The sequence below is a fragment of the Salvelinus fontinalis genome, chromosome 32 (genome assembly GCF_029448725.1).
Source record: "Salvelinus fontinalis isolate EN_2023a chromosome 32, ASM2944872v1, whole genome shotgun sequence".
In the NCBI taxonomy this organism is placed as follows: Eukaryota; Metazoa; Chordata; class Actinopteri; order Salmoniformes; family Salmonidae; genus Salvelinus; species Salvelinus fontinalis.
Genome location: NC_074696.1, coordinates 38,722,595 through 38,744,645, shown reverse-complemented (window position 1 = coordinate 38,744,645; position 22,051 = coordinate 38,722,595). Strand labels below are relative to the sequence as shown.

At 41.7% G+C, this 22,051-nt stretch overlaps 1 protein-coding gene across 1 annotated transcript; it reads left to right on the top strand.

Moving 5' to 3' along the window:
* The first annotated feature begins 667 nt into the window (after positions 1–667).
* On the top strand, positions 668–17,043 carry LOC129831288 (uncharacterized). The gene is made up of 2 exons (XM_055894544.1): positions 668–1,559; positions 11,494–17,043. The coding sequence occupies exon 2, from the start codon at positions 11,939–11,941 to the stop codon at positions 15,977–15,979; it is 4,041 nt and encodes a 1,346-aa protein (XP_055750519.1). The 5' UTR covers positions 668–1,559; positions 11,494–11,938; the 3' UTR covers positions 15,980–17,043.
* Positions 17,044–22,051: the final 5,008 nt, after the last annotated feature.

Here is a 22,051-nt window from a genome sequence, read left to right as displayed (position 1 = left end):
TGGACTGTAAAAGCTTGCATCCATATCTCCTTGAACTTGACAGTGGTTTCATTTATCCAGCCCCATCCCTTAGCGCTATAGCAAATCAAGTGGCAGGGCTGCCATTTGGATGAAAAATGGATTGTACCTTTAAAGTATTCAAACTGGATGTAAATTCTGAAAATGGCCCTATAATTACACTGTACTCGTTTACTTAAAATTCCAGGAATATAAAACTCTCTGGGCCAAATGCTCTGAACTAATTATTTATAATTGCTTTACCTCACATATGTGATGCACATCTGTTAAGTGTCTAGTAATATGTGAGCCACTTTGATATTGTTCTCTCAACCTTTCTTACACCAAAACATGAAGTAATTTGTTCTTTTTTCCCCCTTTGTCACCCTTGTGGATTCAGTATGAATGATGTCAGTATGAGCACACATGGTAACTAATCTGGCAATATTTCCTTTAAAAAATGTATTTACTCTATTTCCTAGACTAAAAATGTATTTGAATATAATAACGTTTCTGTTTTCTAATGCATAATTCAACTAAATAAATGCATTTAATTATGTATTTGTCAATGCCATGCAATGGCCATACATAGATTGGTTGGGTTAAACACGCACACGCACAACCAGATACAGCTGGTCGGACTTCTTAACCTGTGACACTACCCGGAAATAGAATACAAACCGGAAGCTACCATTTTAAGGAGAAGAACATTAGCAGCCGTAGCCCCTAGACGGGGACACATAAAATTGACACGGGGCGGAAAATATTTGAGCGAAGAAAAATAATGAAAATACGACAAAAACTCCAGAAAGGGCTCATTTGGAAGAGTTAACGATTCAAGCATCTGCTTCAAATAAGAGACATATCTGAATTAGCAGGCCAACCCAGCGGAAATAGTTTTTGTTAACAACGAGTCGAAAATAGCCCTCCTGGGCCGATGGAGAGGCAGGCCTTTGAAAATATTTTTCCCTGGATGAAGAAAAATGGCTATCTGACATAAAAAAAAAGGAGGCCGTTGTAGTTATCACGGCATTTCCCGCGCCCTTTTTATGATATTTTTTTTTCTTTAACCATTTTGGCAGGGGATTTGCATGCTAGATATGTTAGCTAAAACGACAGCTATCAACCTAGATATTATCTTTGTGGCTAGGTTAGCTTAGCTAGGTTGGCTACCTATGCAACCAGGCGTTCATACGAGAGTCTAATTTATTAGCTAGCTAGCTAACAACGACATGATTGAAAGACTCCTTTATTCAAATCCAAATAACTTTTTCTTGTTACTTTGGTTGAAAACTGTAGGCAGCCGCCTATATAAAAAAAAAAAACAAGGTAACGTTAGCCTGCTAACGTTAGCTGGCGAATGACGAACTGCACATTTTTTTTATTTTTGCCACCACCTGCAATTTTGTGTTTTTTTCCACAAGTTAGTCTAGTTGGCTGCCTACCTGAAGATCAATGGAAGTAGAGCCATTCGTTTCTACCTGTTCCCCCTTTTTGATCTTCGATCAAGAAGAAAGCGATACACCAGTCTCCAGCCCATATAGATCCCACCAAACCTGTTGGTAAGATGTTTTAAAATATATTGTTAGAATGGTAGCTACGTTACAACGTTGTAGTGGGGCAAGCAAGGTCTTCACAGACCAACAGGAATTATTAGGGAATACTGGGAACGTCACTGATAATTTACAAAGGATTGTATTGACCTAAAAATGTGTGAAAACACATTCTGTTATGTTTGATAATATCTCAACAGTAAGCAATTAGCACATATCAGGTAACGTTACAGGTCTAGACATGGCAGTGTTAGCGATCCTTAGTTTTGTCAATTTGCTATGCATAATGATGCACAGTATGTTATCATAAAATGAAATGCTGTGCATGCCTTTCACTTTGTTTTGCTAAACTTTGCACAATTATGTCACGTATTTATATTCTGGATTCTCGCTAATGTATCTACTTTTTGTTAGGTTTTTAGTTGGGTTGCATTTGCGGGACATTCTCCTGCAATGTTGGAGCTAGTAACATAAGCATTTCGCTGCACCTGCTATAACACCTGCAAGTCTGTGTACGCGACCAATAAACGTTGATTTGACCTAGGCCAAGGCTGCATTCTGTTTAGGCCTATTTGATTGCCTTCTTGTTACTTCAGACTTTAAAGTTCATCGTAGAGAATTTCATAACTAGCTACATGTATTTAATTTAATTTGCCTTTGAGGCTTTAGTGTATAGCCTACATCTGCAATTTGTGCATTCTATCAAAGTGCCCTCCCGAAAAAGAGTAAACGATCGAGAACAGAAAACCCGACCCATACATAACGTTACTGGTAACACTGGTAACACCTATGATATAGGCCTAGCCTAGGCCTGTATGTTATTCCATGAGAACAACATTAATATTTTAGACTTTATTTGGAGTAAATGGCCTACATTTGTTTTTAAAGTTTCATATGACAATACAAATAATCTATGGAGTAGGCTACTTGTTTGGTTATTATAAGTTGTACCAACTTCTGTTAGGTTATATGTTTCATCATTGCATTTTCTTGGCTATTATAATACCTAACTTGTTTGGTAGCAATAGGTTGGGTGATCTTATTGCCCTATAAGAAATATACAGTAATTGAAAATTACCCACAAGACAGTGCACTGTTTTTGTGTCTATTGTTATGGGGAAGGACACAATTAATTCATTGTTGTACTCTAGCATAAGTTTTACCCTGGGGTTCCTGTGAGATTTACTTTAAACCACTGAAGGTTAGGTGTAGCCCAGGGCCATGTTCAGTTGCAAAATGTTCTTGAACATTGCAGATTGAAACCCAAGAATAGAGCTGATGTGATTCCTTATTTCATGTAGGTTCAACGTTGCACATTTCTATCTCACCGTTCCAAAACATTGCATCCTGCTAAATATGCTGCTGGTGTTACCATATTGAAATGTAGCCTATGAATATTCTATGTGAGGTGGGTAGGTACCTGTGGCATTCCTCCAATTACCCATGTCTCTAACCAAGTCAGGAAAGTCACCTGGAAAAAGTTAAAGGAGGTGAAAGATTATTTTGACCATACTAGTGTTTCCCCCGACTATATTTATAGTTGGTTTTGTCCTTAGCTCAACTAGGCTAATCAAGGACTTGGTGGTTAATTGAATTAGTGATGGGCTAGAACAAAGATGTGTCCCCTCTGTGGGCCCCAAGGACCAGAATTGAAACACTGGCTTAGTGTGAGTTCTCTTGCACATAATTAACTGCACACTTTAAATTCACTTCTTCTCAAAGCAAACCTGTGGTGCATGAGGAACGTATGATTGGCTGACCTAATAGCTGGACGGTTCCATATGATTTCAATCACTTTTTGTCTGGATCCCTTTTGATTTGAACGAAACCTTCAATGTTTGCCCATGGTAGAAGTGGTCAGAAAGTTATCTTTTTGACCTGAATGCCAAAACATTCAGGAGATAGAGGTGCTCAAATTTGACCCATTTTTCAAACCCCACCCTACAATGAGACATCCATGTCTTCCTCACAAAAAAACTGTTGAGTTTATCATTTCAAATCTTTTTAACAACCCTGTTTGTATGATTTTTTAGGGGGGAAGCGTTTCTTTGGGGCTCTTTAACGTCAATTATCTAAACACGTGAACTCAGTTTTCACATTTTAGCGTATACCCTATTTTACGTCTGAGGTATTTGTTGTGCCTGCGATCGGTTGAGACGCAGCATACTGTCTTGCATGGTTGCTGTCATGCTTTTACTGATAAGAAGAAATAAATGAAAATAGTTTAAATTTAAACTTTCAAATGGTTGCAGTCAAATGTGTGTTTATATTTCCACACTGAGGTTGGAATAATATTGTGAAAATAACCATGTTTAATAAATATAAAAAGGACTTTTGTGATGAAAACAGGACGTTTCGGTACAATATTATAAATACAGATAGGTGTTTTGTTCATTTGACATGGTGGGATGTTTGTCTCGGATAAATGGCGGTGGAAATGCCTTTAATACACAAATGCTGATTTAATTACCAAAGCAAACTTGGCGATATGGTGTGTGGTCCTCTCAATACGACTTGTGAAACCATGCAGGCTACAGATGAAGTAAGTTATGATGAACTTCGCGGGGTGGTGAAAGTGCACGCTATGAGTTTGACGCTGCCTTCCAATAAATATCGAGGGTCTTATTCTGGTGACATGACTGATGGTTGACTGCCGTTTGATAATGCATCCAGTTGTGGCCCCAGGACCGAGTTTGGGAAACCCTGGGCTAGAGTGCAGGTGCCAAGGCACATTTGCTATTTTAACGCAACTGTTTTTGTGACAGCTATCGGTAGAGTTGAAAATGCAACAGAAACACATTGATCTAGATTTTTATTCTGTATGTTAATTTTTTGGGGGGGGGCAGTAAGCACAGATTTTCCTATGCAACAAGTCCGTTTGATGTAAACACCACTGAAGGGTAAATGCGCGTAACTGTTTATTCACATGCAAATCTGTTGCCAATTGGAGTTGATAATGCCCTTTTAGTGTAAGAGCTGTTTAAAACGACTGCCTGAAATCTCTGCCTGTTGTGTTAGGATGGCGTTTTGGCCTCCCTGGGGACATTACCAGGCGGTAAATGAGTTAATAGACCAATAAAAGTTCCAAAACACTGCCAATAATTAGTTTTCAGTTTTTTCTTCACTCCCAGACAGTCCTGGTAAAATTCTTGCTTGAGAAATTGCTCTTTGTTAAGAGTATGGTAATACTTTGAGAAGGAAATGCAAACTTTGCATGGTGGAGTTGAGGTACATTAATGGTAGTACATGTGGAACTGACAGTGTTTAGCAACATAATCTTAGTAAACATCTTTTCCTATACACCCCCAGGAGGAATTTGACAACTTAAAAAATATATATATATATTCTGACAACTGAGCACTTAAGGTCATTTTCACGTTTTCATAAATTCTACGGGTGTTTGGGAATGACGTATAGTCAAGCATTTGTGAAAAATCTATAGCAATATAACGTGGGAAAGCAGCTGTGTGTTTGCACAATTAAGACACTGCAGTAAATAAAACCTAATAAAAACATCTGTCTTGTCCAGGAGACCATTGCGCCATAGCCGATCCGAGCTACAGTAGGCCTGTGTGCAAATAAGCCATTTGACACACAGGCCTGTGTGTTTACAGGCAGTAACAACAGCGTGACTTTAGATCATTAGAACGCATTTGCCAAAAGTCACAAAATACACCTGAATGGATTTCTGCAAACATAAATACCAGGGGTGTCCTCTTACAGTTGGGTACTTCACAGTTCTATTGATCAAACAACAAAGAAAAGGTAGGCTCTCTCGCCTAGTTATGCACATCAACAACTATTGGTGAATCTTTTTCATATCTGCAAAATACACTGAACAGAAATATAAACGCAACACACAACAATTTCAAAGGTTTTACTGAGTTACAGCTCATAAGGAAGTCAGTCAATTGAAATATATTTATTAGGCCCTAATCTATAGATTTCATATGACTGGGAATATAGATATGCTTCTGTTGGTCAAGATACCTTAAATAAAAAAAATTGGGGCTTGTATCAGAAAATCAGTCAGTATCTGGTGTGGCCACCATTTGCCTCATGCAGCGCGGCATCTCCTTTGCATAGAGTTGATCAGGCTGTTGATTTTGGCCTGTGGAATGTTGTTCCAAACCTCTTCAATGTCTGTGCGAAGTTGCTGGATATTGGCGGGAACTGGAACACACTGTCGTACACGTCGACCCAGAGCATCCCGAACATGCTCAATGGGTGACATGTCTGGTGAATATGCAGACCATAGATGAACTGGGATATTTTCAGTTCCAGGAATTGTGTACAGATCCTTGCGGTGCATTATCATGCCGAAACATGAGGTGATGGCGGCGAATGAATGACACGACAATGGGCCTCAATCTCGTCACGGTATCTCTGTGAATTCAAATTGCCACCGATAAATTGCAGCTGTGTTTGTTGCCCGTAGCTTATGCCTGCCTGTACCATAAACCCACCGCCACCATGGGGCACTCTGTTCACAATGTTGACATAAGCAAACCGCTTGCCCACGACGCGAACACGATGCATACATGTTTTCTATCTGCATGGTGCAGTTGAAACCGCCATTCATCCATGAGGAGTACACTTCTCCAGCATGCTAGTGGCTGTTTAAGGTGAGCATTTGCCCACTGAAGTTGGTTACGAGTCAGAACTGCAGTCAGGTCAAGACCCTGGTGAGGACGATGAGCACGCAGATGAGCTTCCCTGAGACAGTTTCTGACAGTTTGCACAGAAATTCTTTGGTTGTGCAAACCCACAGTTAAATCAACTGTCCGTGTGGCTGATCTCATACAATCCCACATATGAAGAAGCCGGATGTGGTGGTCCTGGACTGGCGTGGTTACACATGGTCTGTGGTTGTGAGGCTGGTTGAATGTACTGACAAATTCTCTAAAACGGCGGAGGCGGCTTATGGTAGAGAAATAAACATAAAATTCTTTGTCAACAGCTCTGGTGGACATTCCAGCAGTCGACATGCCAGTTGCACGCCCCATTGAGGCATTGTGTTGTGACAACTGCCCATTTTAATGTGCTTTTATTGTCCCCAACACAAGGTGCACCTGTGTAATGATCATGCTGTTGTGATTTGAAAGGTGTGGCATATCAAGAAGCCGATTAAACAGCCTGACCACGTGTAAATACACCAGCCCATGACCTCCACATCCGTCTTTTTTACCCTTGGCTCCTGAGTAACGCAGCGATCTAAGACACTGCATCTCAGTGTTGGAGGCGTCACTACAGCACCCTGGTTCGAATCCAGGCTGTATCACAACCGGCCGTGATTGGGAGTCCCACAGGGCGGTGCACAATTGGCCCAGAGTTGTCCAGGTTTGGCCGGTGTAGGCGTCATGGTAAATAAGAATGTATTCTTAACTGACTTGCCTAGTTAAATTAAGGTTATATACAAATAAATTGTCTGAGACCAGCCACCCGGACAGCTATTTCTGTCTGTAATAAAGCCTCTTTGTGGGGAATTCGTTCTGATTGGTTGGGCCTGGCTCCCCAGTGGGTGGGCCTATGCCCACCTATGGCTGTGTCCTTGTGAAATCCATAGATTAGGGCCTAATGAATTTATTTCAGTTGACATATTTACTGTTACTAAGTAAAATCGCTGAAATTGTTGCAAGTTGCGTTTATATTTTTCAGTATAAATGATAACTTAATGTCTTTTTTTAATCCATTATTTTTTTTAATGAATCAGAATAGTTTGACAACCCTGTTTTGTAAGATTTCAAATGATATTGAACTCAATCGTTTATATTTTTCAGTGATGATGACATGGATGTCTCGTGGTAGGGTGGGGTATGCAAAATGGGTCAACTTTGAGCACCTCTATCTCCTGAATGGTTTGTCAAAAAAGGGTCCAAAAAGTCACGTTCTGGCCATTTCCACCAATGGCAAACATGTATGAAAGATTTTGTTAAACACAAAAGGGGTGCAGTCGGAAAGTGGTTGAAATTGTATGGAACGACCCAGCTGAGTTTTCCTTTGACAAATGAGTCAAAGGGTGCAATTGGGCTCTAGCCTATTCTGATGTCTTTGACATGATGCAAGCCAAATAGAGTTGCAATCTAATGGGTACCATTCATTTATTTTGTGTGAAGTAAAACTATAGTTGCATGCCCCTGATCACTTTTGATGACTTTTAAATATAAAATGCAGGTGAAATGGGTTTAAATGCATATTGTCTGTCTGTGTATATATATATATATATATATAACCAGTCAAAAGTTTGGTGACATCTACTCATTCAGGGCTTTTTTTACTATTTTCTACATTGTAGAATAATAGTGAAGACATCAAAACTATGAAATAACACATGGAATCATGTAGTATCCAGAAAAGTCAAACGAATCAATATATTTTAGATAGCCACCCTTTGCCTTGACAGGTTTGCACACTCTTGGCATTCTCTCAACCAGCTTCATGAGGAATTATGAGGAGTTCCCACATGCTGAGCACTTGTTTGCTACTTTTCCTTCACTCTGCGATCCAACTCATTCCAAACCATCTCAGTTGGGTTGAGGTCGGGTGATTGTGGATGCTAGGTCATCTAATGCAGCACTCAATCACCCTCCTTGGTCAAATAGGCCTTACACAGCCTGGAGGTGTGTTTTGTGTCATTGTCCTGTTGAAAAACAAATCATAGTCCCACAAAGCGCAAACCAGGTGGGATGGCGTATTGCTGCAGAATGCTGACACGGCGGTTGGAACCATAAATCTCTAATTTGGACTCATCAGACCAAAGGACAGATTTCCTTTAGGCTAATGTCCCTTGCTTGTTTCTTGGCCCAAGCAAGTCTCTTCGTCTTATTGGTGTTCTTTAGTAGTGGTTTCTTTGCTGCAATTCAACCATGAAGGCCTGCTTTAATTTAGGCCGATTTCATAACAATCGGTAATCTGCATTTTTGGATGCCAATTATGGCCGATTACATTGCATTCTACGAGGAAACTGCGTGTCAGGCTGACCACCTGTTGAGTCCTTCAAGGAGCCAGGTAAGTTGCTAGCTGGCATTAAACTTATCTTGTAAGAAAACAATCAATCTTCACTTAGTCACTAGTTAACTGCAAATGGTTGATGATATTACTAGGTTAACTAGCTTGTCCTGCGTTGCATATAATCAATGCGGTGCCTATTAAGTTATCATCGAATCACAGCCTACTTCACCAAACGGGGGACTACTTAACAAAAGAACACTCGCGAAAAAAGCACAATCGTTGCACGAATGTACCTAACCATAAACATCAGTACCTTTCTTAAAATCAATACACAGAAGTATATATTTTTAAACCTGCATATTTAGTTTAAAGAAATTCATGTTAACAGGCCGTATTAACTAGGGAAATTGTCGTTCATTGCACGCAGTCAGGGTATATGCAACAGTTTGGACTGCCTGGCTTGTTGCGAACTAATTTGCCAGAATTTTACATAATTATGACAACATTGAAGGTTGCGCAATGTAACATCAATATTTAGGGGTTGCCACCCGTTCGATAAAATACGGAACGGTTCCGTATTTCACTGAAAGAATAAAGGTTTAGTTTTTTTCGAACTTATAGTTTCCGGATTTGAACATGTTAATGACCAAAGGCTCGTATTTCTGTGTTTATTATATTATAATTAAGCCTGTGATTTGATATTTGATTGAGCAGTCTGACTGAGCGGTGGAAGGCAGCAGCAGGCTCGTAAGCATTCATTCAAACTTTCCTGCGTTTGCCAGCAGCTCTTAGCAATGCTTGAAACCTAGGCTTGAAGTCAAACAGTGCTATCAACTCCTGAGGTTAGGCTGGCAATACTAAAGTGCCTATTAGAACATTCAATAGTCAAAGGTATATGAAATAGTTGACGCGTCATAATTCCTATAGTAACTACAACCTAAAACTTCTTAACTGGGAATATTGAACCACCAGCTTTCATATGTTCTGAGCAAGGAACTTAAACGGTAGATTTTTTACATGGCACATATTGCACTTTTACTTTCTTCTCCAACACTGTTTTTGCATTATTTAAACCAAATTGAGCTTGTTTCATTATTTGAGACTAAATAGATTTTATTTATTTATTCTATTAAGTTAAAATAAGTGTTCATTGTTCATTCAGTATTGTTGTAATTGTCATATGTTGTATTGTCAATAATGACAATTACAACAATACTGAATGAACAATGAACATATATATAAAAATTGGTCGATTTTCGGTATCGGCTTTATTTGGTCCTCCAATAATCGGTATCGGCATTGAAAAATCATAATCGGTCGACCTCTAGTCTCTTACGTCAACTCTGAAGAGTTTCTTTGGGCTGCAATCTGTGGTGCAGTTAACTCTAATGAACTTATCTTCTGCAGCAGAGCTAAATCTGGGTCTTCCTTTCTTGTGGCGGTCCTCATGAGAGCCAGTTTCGTCATAGTGCTTGATGGTTTTTGCAACTGCACATGTAGAAACTTTCAAAGTTCTTGAAAGTGTTCTGCATTGACTGACCTTCATGTTGTTCCTCTTTGCTTATTTGAACTGTTCTTGCCATAATATGGACTTGGTCTTTTACCAAATAGGCATATCTTCTGTATACCACCCCTACCTTGTCACAACACAACTGATTGGCTCAAATGCAGTAAGAAGGAAAGAAATTCCACAGATTAACTGTTAACACCTGTTAATTGAGATGCGTTCCAGGTGACATCCCCATGAAGCTGGTTAAGAGAATGCCAAATTGTGTGCAAAGTTGTCAAGGTGGCTACTTTGAAGAATCTGAATTATATAAAAAATATTTGGATTTGTTTAACACTTTTTTGGGGTACTACATGATATGTGTTATTTCATAGTTTGAATGTCTTCTCTATTATTCTACAACGTAGGGCATAGTAAAAATGAAGAGAAACCCTTGAATGAGTAGGTGTCCAAACTTTTGACTGGTACTGTATATAATACAATTTTCTTGGGAATTTTATCCCCGATTTCGTGATATCCAATTGGTAGTTATGATTTTGTCTCATCGCTGCATCTCCCCAATGGGCTCTGGTGAGGCAAAGGTCAAGTCATGCGTCCTCCGAAAGATGTCCCGCCAAGCCGCGCTGCTTCTTAACACACTGCTCGCTTAACCCGGAAGCCAGCCGCACCAATGTGTTGGAGGGGACAACGTTCAACTGATGACCGAAGTCGCCTGGCCCGCCACAAGGAGTCGCTATAATGTGATGAGCCACAGAAATCTCCCCGGCCAAACCCTCTGTTAACCCGAACGCCGCTGGGCCAATTGAGCACGGTCCTATGGGGCTCCCGTCATGGCCGGCTGTTTCATAGCCTGGGATTGAACCCCAGGCTGTAGTGGTGCCTTAGCACTCCAATGCAGTGCCTTAGACAGCTGCGCCACTCGAGAGCCCTGAAATGCTGATTTCTAAAATCGAATGTGACCCCTGCTTCCACCATAGGCAAATATGTATAGAAAGCTTTTTTTATATCAAAAGGGGTGAGGTCAAAAAGTGGTTGAAATCAAATGGAAGGACCCTGCGGACAAGCAACTTTAGTTCTCTGGGGCCGTTGTCCTGTTTTTTGCTCTCTTTCAAATCAGTGTCTGATAATCACCTGAAAATGTAGGCCCTTTTGTATTTCAATAAAGTAAATGATTGTAATCCTTTAATACCTGCAGTTGGTTATATTACCAAATGCACCTTTAACAGAGTTGATGGCTGTTTTGGTCTACGCAACAGTTATTGTAAATAATCAATCTTTTGAAGGCACAAATGTTTGTTTACATTTTGATCATTCTTAAGTTGGAAAATGAAGGTCTCCAGAGTTTTGTCTAGCGATAAGTGGTCATGTATGTCAACACTGGGAGCTGAACATAATTTGAAATTATGCTTGGTAAATTCTCTGGGGGTGAGGCGCTATCAAGCTCCCGGCCTATTTATCTTAATCCGTGTTTCTGTTTTTCCCCAGTCTTCGAGATCGTGACATCAACGGGCAGACAACGAAGTGGAACACCTGTTCATCCTTCAACTCCCCAGCTGGGTGGTGACAGCTTCACATCTTTAGTGAAAAATAAAGACTACAACTATAGAAGGAATCTAAAAACACTACGTAGACTGCATACTATTTATACTTTGTGTTCTATACATTGTATTCCAAATTAGGAAAATAATTTATTATTTAAACGGACCTTTACCTGCTCTTCTTGGTTGTAACGTGCAAGCAGTAGGCATTAATCTGTATAAGAGGGGATCAGGGATAGACATTGGTAGCAGCGAGTCATTCTAGAGTTGTTCATGAAGCATTACTTCCAGTAGCTGTGGCTATTGAGCATTGATTATTATTGGTGCGATATTGTTGTGCTTCAACAGTAGGGCGAGTGACCCAGGAACAACCTCCCATCAGTGAGTGGGAGATGTTCCAGTTCAGTAAGTACCCCTTGGACATTCTAGATATGCTAAGTGGACACCAAGCCCACCAGTTTAAAGGCCTTGGATTGGAAAGACAGTTCCAGCACCAACAGCAAGTCCAACTTCAGCACCAGCAACAGCTTCAGCAGCAGCACCAACAGCAGGGGGAGTCCTCAGGGGCTCTTCTATCTGGGCTCGGTCTGGGGTCTCTTCAGGGGTCTAGAAGTAATGCTTTTGCTGATTCTTCATCTATATTTGCCAAAATGAGTGCCCCACCTCCACCAATATCACACCAGAGCCAGTCCTCATCCTCACACAGTTCACGGAAATCCAGCAAGATGAGCAGTAGTGTTAGTGGGAGCTCTGCTGCAGGATACCCACAATTCTTACGTCCGTTTCACCCTGCAGAAGCAGCACTAGCCCAGGAGCAGCTGCACTCTGGAATGGGACGTTTTGACTTTGGGGGTAGTAGCAGTGGAGGATCTGGTGTTATTGGAGGAGTGGTTACATCTGCTCCCCCACCGCCACCCTTACACCCTGGCCTCTCTGTTCCCCAAGCCTCACCTGGACCATCCTCCTCCTCGCCCTCCCCATCAGCCTCATCGTCCGCCTCTAACAACCCTGGCAGTGCAGTTTCCTCCCTAGGGCAACCACTCGTTGGGCAGCCTGATCCACGTAGCTTACATCAGCAGTTCAGTTGCATGCTTGCCGCCAATCAGTACTTTCTTTCTGGTGTCCCGACCAACAGCAGTCTGGAGCAGTTTCTGGTTCAACAAGGGGGTCATAATCATCTTGGCTTGGGTTTGGGCCAAGGAGCTAGTGACTCGAGCTCAGCCCTTGCCCCACCTCCAGCTCTTCACTCCTCTCACAGTCATAGTCACTCCACTCCCCAGCCTCAACAGCAGCAGCAACCATTGGCACCCCATGCTTTATCTCACTCTCACAGCCATACCCACCCACACCATCCTCTTCACCCAACACCTCAGCCGTCGTCTCTGGGTGGCTTTGATTTCCAAGGTATTCCAGTTCTCTCCTCCAATCAGCTGGCTTCGTTGATGCAACAAGAGGCTAGTGGTATGCCCCTCCCTCTACCACTCCATTTATCACTTTCAAAAGATGAAGGGAAAGGAGACAGTGGATCTGGTGGAAGTGGTGGTAGCAGGAGAAAGAAGGCTATGGCTGGCTACCTTCCCCAGAGAAAAGCAGATGGCACCAGTCACAGCAGTAGCAGTGGTAGTAACTGCCACAGCAGCTCCACTGAACACAGTCAAAATTCAACCATTCAACCAGGCCTTGTAGGAGGAGCCATAACCAGCCTTGGTGGTAACCATTCATCAGTCCTCTCTTCAACACAACAGTCCTCCTCAACGGTCTCCTCTTCCTCCTCAGCCCCTTCCTCATCCACAGCCTCTGTGCTGGTAGCTAATGATTCACAGCTACCTAAACCTGAAAATCTAAATCCCATGGCCTCCATGCCTTGTCAACCTGACCCTGAAGCCATCTACCACTGTGGTGAATGTGGGAAGACTTTCAGTCATCTTACAAGCCTTCGCAGGCATCTCCGTAGTCATGGTTTGACTTCTGAAGATGCCAAGCCAGACACTTCAAGCGAAGACAAAACATTCTGTTGCACCGAATGTGGAAAAGGATTCAAGAAAAGGGGGCACCTCCTCCAGCATGGTGTTATCCATTCAGGGGCTCGTCCATTTGCATGTGGTGTCTGTCAACGGTCTTTCAACCGCCGTGAGTCCCTCACCAGGCATGAGAAGATCCATGATGATAAGCCTTTCCGATGCCCTGCTTGTGGTCGCTGCTTCCGAGAGAGCACCTCTTTGCTAAACCATGCTGCGTCTGGCACCTGTGGTAAGCCTGGAAGGAATTCCCGGCCCAGACCAAGTGGTAGTGGTGAAAATCAAAGCTCATCAAGTGCGGGTAGCAGCAAAACTGTAATGGATGCTGGAGGCAGTGGTACAGGTCATTACCAACGAGATGGCGCGAGCAAATTTGGCACGGATTATTCAAAGAACCGGCCATCATACCAACCATCCTACAGCGTCGATGACTATCGACGACAGCAGGCTAACCCATCTTGTTATTCTGGAGAGAGCTCCCATGGCAGTGGGATGTCAAGCCAGACACTCAGAAAGGCACCACTGGCTCCTACCTTACACCCACACCCTCAAAGTCAACAGCAACACCATCTCCATCAACAGCAACCTCATCTTCCTCTTTCATCTCTATTGGATGACTCTGAGGATGAGGTCACTAGCAGTGCCATGTCTGCCATTGCCGCAGCTGCCGCTGCATCCTGCGAGATAAGTACTGTCGAGAGTCGAGGAGAGGAGCGAAGAGACATCATTGGAGGTTTGCTTGGAGGACTTGGCTTTGGGAATATGGGAGTCTCACCAGGTGGTCCATCATCTACATCAGAAATCGACAAGACCTACAGATCAGGAAGTGGCTCTACCATCCCTTTAACCCATCCAAGCCAGCAAATGATGAATGCTAAACCGAAAAAGCCCCGCAAGCCTCGGCAGAAGAGAGAGCCAGGACCTGATGGAATCATAGTTCGACAAAGAAGAAGTCGTGGAGAGGGAGAACGGCCATATTCATGCGGAGTTTGTGGTAAAGGATTCAGGAGACGTGAGACCCTACGTCGGCATGACCGTGTTCACACAGGTGAAAAGCCACACCGGTGTGATGTTTGTGGGAAAGAGTTCCGGGAGTACTTCCATCTTACTAAACATTCCACTGTGCATTCTGGGCAGAAGAACTACAAATGTGACCTATGTGGTAAAGAGTTTGCTTACGCTCAGAGCTTGGTGAGACATGGAAAATTACACACAAAAGTGGAATTGGATGGTACACCAGGAGGAAAAATTGCTAAAGGCCATGGAGGGGTCAATAATCTAGATGGAAATCAAGCAAACTCTCAATCTTATTATCCGTACCCTCAAGATAAGTCTCAGGGGTCCAGCTCATCCACTCAACCCCCTCAGCCCACTCAGAAGCTCTTTACATGCACAACGTGCTGGAAATCCTTCCACCATCAGTTCCACCTGACAGCCCATCAACAAACTGTCCATGGTGGTGGAATAAGGGGTGAAAAGAATTTCTGCTGTGAGGTATGCGGGAAGGCCTTTGCTTATTCTAACAGCTTGTCCAGGCACAGGCAATCGCAGCATGGATTGGGCCGCACCGGGTCAGCAAACCCACCAGCTAGTGGAACCCAACATCCTTCCCAAGCAGATCAGTACATCCCTCTTTTTGAATCGGGCCACCCCTTAACTTATCCGTCAGGCTCCTTCATGCCAAACCAATCCTCCCAAGGTCAACACCGCCCTTTTCAGTTCCAGTCCCAAGAAGGATGGGTTGGTGGCAAGAGAAAAAGAGAGAAAAAAAGGAGGGTTGAATATCAAAGTATAATGAGAGGGGGGCAACTAGTAGGGGTTGCCTTGAATAAGGCCACGAGCAGGAGACTCAAAGTGATGAAGCGGAAAAAGGGAATAATGCATGAAAAGCTTAAGCAAAAGAAACTGCTTGCCCAGCTCCTGAGGATGAGAGGAGGGTATAGAGTTAGACAATGGTGCGGAGGTGTGGTTAAAGTCAGTGGGCTGTCATCTATGGAAGTTCCCATAAAACGTTTTCCATGCCAGTACTGCCCCAGCACCACATTCGCCAGTCAGGCCAAACTTTTGCTCCATCGTTCTGTGAGGCATCCTCCAAGAAATAACGGCCACCAAGCCCGTCTGAAGTGCTCGGTCTGCGGAAAGCGTTCTCGGACGTTACGAAAAGCCCTCATTCATCGTGGACTTCACCTTTCCCAAGGGCGGTTCTCATGTCCCAAATGCCGCTCCCGCTTCTGGAATGGATCTCTCCTGGAGAGGCACAGCGTCGCATGCCAGGGTCAACCTCTGTTAGGTAGTGGAAACTGGGCCTTGAAAGTGAACTTGCCCCCAAGAGAGGTTGTTGAGAAGACAGCGGAAAAAGAGGGCCAGGAGGGCCAGCCTGGGAGAACAACAGTGGTGACTGAATACAGCCACTAATTATTTTCTAGTGTAGGATTTTTTTAAACTAAAAAGCAAGCAAGAACTAGCAATTTTTAAAGATGTGGACAACAGGCTTACATCCCATACAATCCTTAATATAGCAGAGATGTTTGTAAGAACTTTTAAAGGCTCACATCAAAAGCACCATCCACCGGTCTTTGCTTCCCCAAAGGGGAGAGAGTATTCTGGATCTGTGTGTTTGAGTAGCACCTCTTCTAAAATGCTTTCAACCACAGTATCGTTTTTGTTAGCTGTGTTTGCGCTGGGATTATGAATGCATACTAGTAAGAGTGGAGTACCAAAAGTACTGATGTTTTATGTTTTCTGTCATTATTCACAGTTAAACAGTATAGTCTTTGTCTCGTTCTGTACTATGTGTTTCTTTCTTTGTTCCCTGTAGAGATTATTTTTCATACAGATGTTTGGCCTGAAGCTAAAAATTGGCCGGTAAAACAGGCCAGTCATTCTAAGAAGCAATTTATCCGAAAAAGGAAGTCAATTAAGTCACTTCTGTTATGAAACTTGACTTACCAAATCACTTAGTGTAACTGGAGGTATCTTTTCAAACGTTCGGTTAAATTTTGCAAAACTGACTAGCTGAATAGGTTGAAATGGATCAGAATGGAATGAGAGAGCATTTTTCTGTAAACTATTCCATCATATATATATATGTGGGAAAACATTAATGGGACTTAGGTGTCAGGAATGGAAAGGGTCAATGGGAACAACCGGAGAATACTGTACAATTCGTATTATATTTTATTATATATTGTTTATTTGCATTTTTTTTTATATATATACTCCCAAGTATCATTTATTTTATCATTGTTGCTATTCTATGGGTGGGTGGGAATGAGTTTGGGGACTGTCTTTGTAAAACAATGGGATGATGACGAGTATATATATCGATGTGATTTTTCTCTCCCCCTTTTACCAACCCTTTGCCACAGTTAAGCCCTATCCCGTAACACGCATACACATTGTTCATTACCTAGGTCCTGTCCCCCAGTGTTTTCCTTTCAGTAAACTAAAACATTAAATATTATTACTAAATAACTATCCTTTTCTTTGCCTGAAGTGAATTGTTGAAACCCTCAAATCTAATAAAAAAAAAAAAATCTCATGCCTTTCCTTTTTATTTAAATCAGTGGTATTTGAAGTCGCCCCCTAGTGGGGACGCGAGGGAAATGCAATGGGGGTATAATTTGTATACAGGTAGACCAGAAACCCACATCCCTGATTGGAAGATTAGCGGCAACCTTGAGAAGCACCTGCTGCTCATCGGTTGTTCCCTTCAAATGCTGTTTTGAATTCAAATAACATTTTACCTACACAATGAAGAAGACTGGAAATCCTAAATGTCTCTACGTGCTATCCCTGATGTAGTAAAATGAATTGCAAATTGAAAAATTAAGTAGGCTTTAATGCAAATGTTTTAAGTGGACTGATTACACTATTTGTTTGAGTGGGTGGGGTTGGTAGAAATTCTGGCCCAAAAAATGGGCTCTGCGCTGATAAAGTTTGAATACCACTGATTTAAATTGAGAGCAATTTTTGCCAAAGCACAAATGACCACTCCTAAACAGTTAGCTGTTTCTTTACTTTTATATAGTGCTTTCGTAAAGTATTCAGACCCCTTGACTTTTTCCATATTTTGTTACATTTCAGCCTTATTCTTAAAAAATACACACAATATCCCATAATGACAAAGTGAAAACAGGTTTTTAGTAATGTTGGCAAATGTATATAAAAAAACAAACACCTTATTTACATAAGTATTCAGACCTTTTGCTATGAGACTTGGAAATTGAGCTCTGGTGCATCCTGTTTCCATCGATCATCCTTGATGTTTATACACCTTGATTGGAGTCCGCCTTTGGTAAATTGAATTGATTGGACATGATTTGGAATGGCACACACCTTTCTATATAAGGTCCTATAGTTGACTATGCATGTCAGAGCAATAACCAAGCTATGAGGACAAAGGAATTGTCTGTAGAGCTCAAAGACAGGATTGTGTTGAGGCACAGATCTGGGGAAGGGTACCAAAAGATGTATGCCCCATTGAAGGTCCCCAAGAACACAGTGGCCTCCATTCTTAAATGGAAGAAGTTTGGAACTACCAAGACTCTTCCTAGAGCTGAGCTGGCCGCCCGACCAAACTGAGCAATCGGGAGAGGGGCCTTGGTCAGGGAGGTTACCAAGAACCCGATGGTCCCTCTGACAGAGTTCCTGTGCGGAGATGGGAGAACCTTCCAGAAGGACAACCATCTCTGCAGCACTCCACCAATCAGGCCTTTATGGTAAAGTGGCCAGACAGAAGCCATTCCTCAGTAAAAGGCACATGACAGCCTGCTTGGAGTTTTCCAAAAGGCACCTAGAGGACTTGGACTATGAGAAACAAAATTCTCTGGTCTGATGAAACCAAGATTCAACTCTTTGGCCTGAATGCCAAGTGTCACGTCTGGAGGAAACTTGGCACCATCCCTACGGTGAAGCATAGTGGTGGCAGCATCATGCTGTGGGGATGTTTTCAGCTGCAGTGACTGGGAGACTAGGCAGGATTGAGGGGAAATGAACGGAGCAAAGTCCAGAGAGCTCCTTGTTGAAAACCTCCTTCAGAGGGCTCAAGACCTCAGACTTGGGCGAAGGTTTACCTTCCAACAGGACAACAACCCTAAGCACACAGCCAAGTCGCTTAATGTCCTTGAGTGGCCCAGCTAGAGCTCGGACTTGAACATTATGGAACATCTCTGGAGAGACCTGAAAATGGCTGTGCAGCGATGCTCCCCATCCAACCTGACAGAGCTTGAAAGGATCTGCAGAGAAGAATGGGAGAAACTCCCCAGATCAGGTGTGCCAGGCTTGTAGCGTCATACCCAAGAAGACTCTAGGCTGTAATTGCTGCCATAGGTGCTTCAACAAAGTTCTGAATAATTATGTTAATGTGATATTTATGTTTTATTTTTTAATCGAGTTGCAGAAATGTCTAAACCCGTTTTTGCTTTGTCTATATGGGGTGTTTGGGGTCACTTAGAAATGTCCTTGTTATTGGAAGAAAAGCAACAACAAAAAAGTTCATTCAAATGACATAAAATTGATCCGAAATACAGTGTAGACATTGTTAATGTTGTAAATGACTATTGTAGCTGGAAACAGCATATTTTTTATGGAATATCTACATAGGCGTAGAGAGTCCCATTATCAGCAACCATCACTCCTGTGTTCAAGTGGCACGTTGTGTTAGCTATTCCAAGTTTATCATTTTAAAAGGCTAATTGATAATTAGAAAACCCTTTTGCAAATATGTTAGCACTGCTGAAAACGGTTTTGATTAAAGAAGCAATAAAACTGGCCTTTAGACTAGTTGAGTATCTGGAGCATCAGCATTTGTGGGTTCGGTTACAGGCTCAAGATGGCCAGAAACAAATAACTTTCTTCTGAAACTCGTCAGTTATTACTCGTCAGAAAAGCTCAAACTTCATTAAAAAGTACCCTCAATACACCAGTCTCAACATCAACAGTGAAGAGGCGACTCCGGGATGTTGGCCTTCTAGGCAGAGTTCCTCTGTCCAGTGTCTGTGTTCTTTTGCAGATCTTTTATTTTTATTGGCCAGTCTGAGATATGGCTTTTTTTTCGCAACTCTGCCTAGAAGACCAGCATTCCGGAGTCACCTTTTCACTGTTGACGTTGAGACTGGTGTTTTGCGGATACTATTTAATGAAGTTTGGGCTTTTCTGTGAAGGTAGTAGTACACAGCGTTGTACGAGATCTTCAGTTTCTTGGCAATTTCTTGCATGGAATAATAGCCTTAATTTTTCAGAACAAGAATAGACTGACGAGTTTCAGAAGAAAGTTCTTTGTTTCTGGCCAATTTGAGCCTGTAATCGAACCCACAAATGCTGATGCGCCAGATACTCAACTAGTCTAAAGAAGGCCAGTTTTATTGCTTCTTTAATCAGAACAACAGTTTCATCTGTGCTAACATAATTGCAAAAGGGTTTTCTAATGATCAATTAAACTTTTAAAATTATAAACTTGGATTAGCTAACACAACGTGCCATTGGAACACAGGAGTGATGATTGATGATAATGGGCCTATGTAGACATTCCATAAAAAATCTGCCGTTTCTGGCTGTAATAGTCATTTACAACATTAACAATGTCTACACTGTATTTCGGATCAACTTTATGTTTTTTTTAATGGGCAATAAATGAGCTTTTCTTTCAAAAATAAGGACATTTCTAAGTGACCCTAAATGTTTGAACGGTAGTGTATATATTCCATTTTAGAATAAGGCTGTAATGTAACAAAATGTGGAAAAGTCAAGGGGTCTGAATACTTTCCGAATGCGCTGTATGTTGATCAGTTAACAGGTTCAAAAGAATGGCAGAAACGCCAGGTCCTCCACACTTGGTGCCCCAGTGCGCTGTCCTTACACTGCAGAGATGTTTATTGCTCACTTGTTGCACATTCCATGCTCCATTTAGAAACAGAGGGAAAAAATCCCTGAGGATGAGTATGGCTGTTTGTCAGACTCACAACCGGCTGTTCTGAAAGTTTCCCTAACTGGAAGATTGCTTATGTGTGTATTTGCTAGAATTCTCCTTTTAGAAAGTTCTTTATTTTTTGATATACTGTATTTTGTCACCAGTTTGCAGGGCATGCATTAAACACACGTTAGTTTCTCAGGGTAAATGGTGTGAATCTGCAGTCAAAACTGCAGATTAGATAGATAGATACACATTAAACGCACAGTAACATTTGATTACTGTTGGGAGAACAGCCATGCATCTGTGGTTAGAAAATTACTTGTGTAATACTATTCAGTGTCCTCTAGATGGCCATATGAGGCCCTTTTATGAACGCTTACAGAAGAAGCATGACCAGGGAGACGGAGGGGAATATTTTGTGTATGAGAAACATTGCAATTTACATAAAGAAATGAAGTTATAACATGCACATTGAAAGTATCCATCCTATAACGATTCACACCATATACACAAGTCAAGGAGTGATTCATCTGTGTGAATATTTTGTCCCATGTATTTTGAATGTGTTTTCGGTTTATGATATGTTTGCTCTTGAAAACCGCAGTATCACCTCCATCTAGTGGTTTGTAGGTCTAATGCATATTTTAAAATTTAAGTTTTAATAAATTGTGACAGGTTATTGTTTAATTAATGACACAATATAAAATCAAATGCATTAGGCAATTTTAACCACTCAAATTTGGGATTATCAAGGCAGACAATCCATGTTGTTCATTTAATTCAAATCCCAACATATCCCCTACTTTATTGAAAGGCCCCATGTGAATAGTAATATAAATAATACAAGGCATTAATGTCTGTCTTTTAAAAAAATGAATTGTTAGAGTTGTGATGTGGGTTTGATGATATGGTCTACTTTTCCTAAACACAGTTCCTCAGAAGCTGTTTTTAAATGATGTAAAATAGCACATCACACTGTTGTACTTCAGAAGTGTGACAGATAAAATGGGAAATGATTACTATCAAGACAAAATTCTATTTAACTTTCAAAGCAAGTATTAACTAGAGGGGTAGTTAATATAGAGAAGTACCTTCCATAGATATATTTTAAGTGTTGATGCTCATTATTAGGCTATAATGTATTAGTAGGGTCAAGTTTTAATAGCCTATTGTCATTATTGGAATACTATAATAAGGAAATGATCAAGCAAAACTTTTACACTGTGCGGTGGTCACCAATTACTTTAAAGCAAATTCCGTATGATCTCTGGATCTTGCTAAATTAAACACTAATCTGTTCAATCTCACTTGCCTGTTTTACTTCGCCTCTGTCTCACGCGGCCGTACCATGGGGAAATCTTTGGGCGGAGCCAATGACCTAGTTTTGTCCAATAACGTTCTGCGAAGGGCAGAGACTAACCTAATTTGAACCAATCGCTGGTAGGCAGCATCCGCGCGTGCCAGGGCCATGTGCTCCCTTCGAGTGCAGGAATCGGTTTTAAGGTAGTAGGGAGATAGATATTTTGCGTCGGCCAAACACAGACTTTCACATTTTTGGCGGATTAAATGCAAAA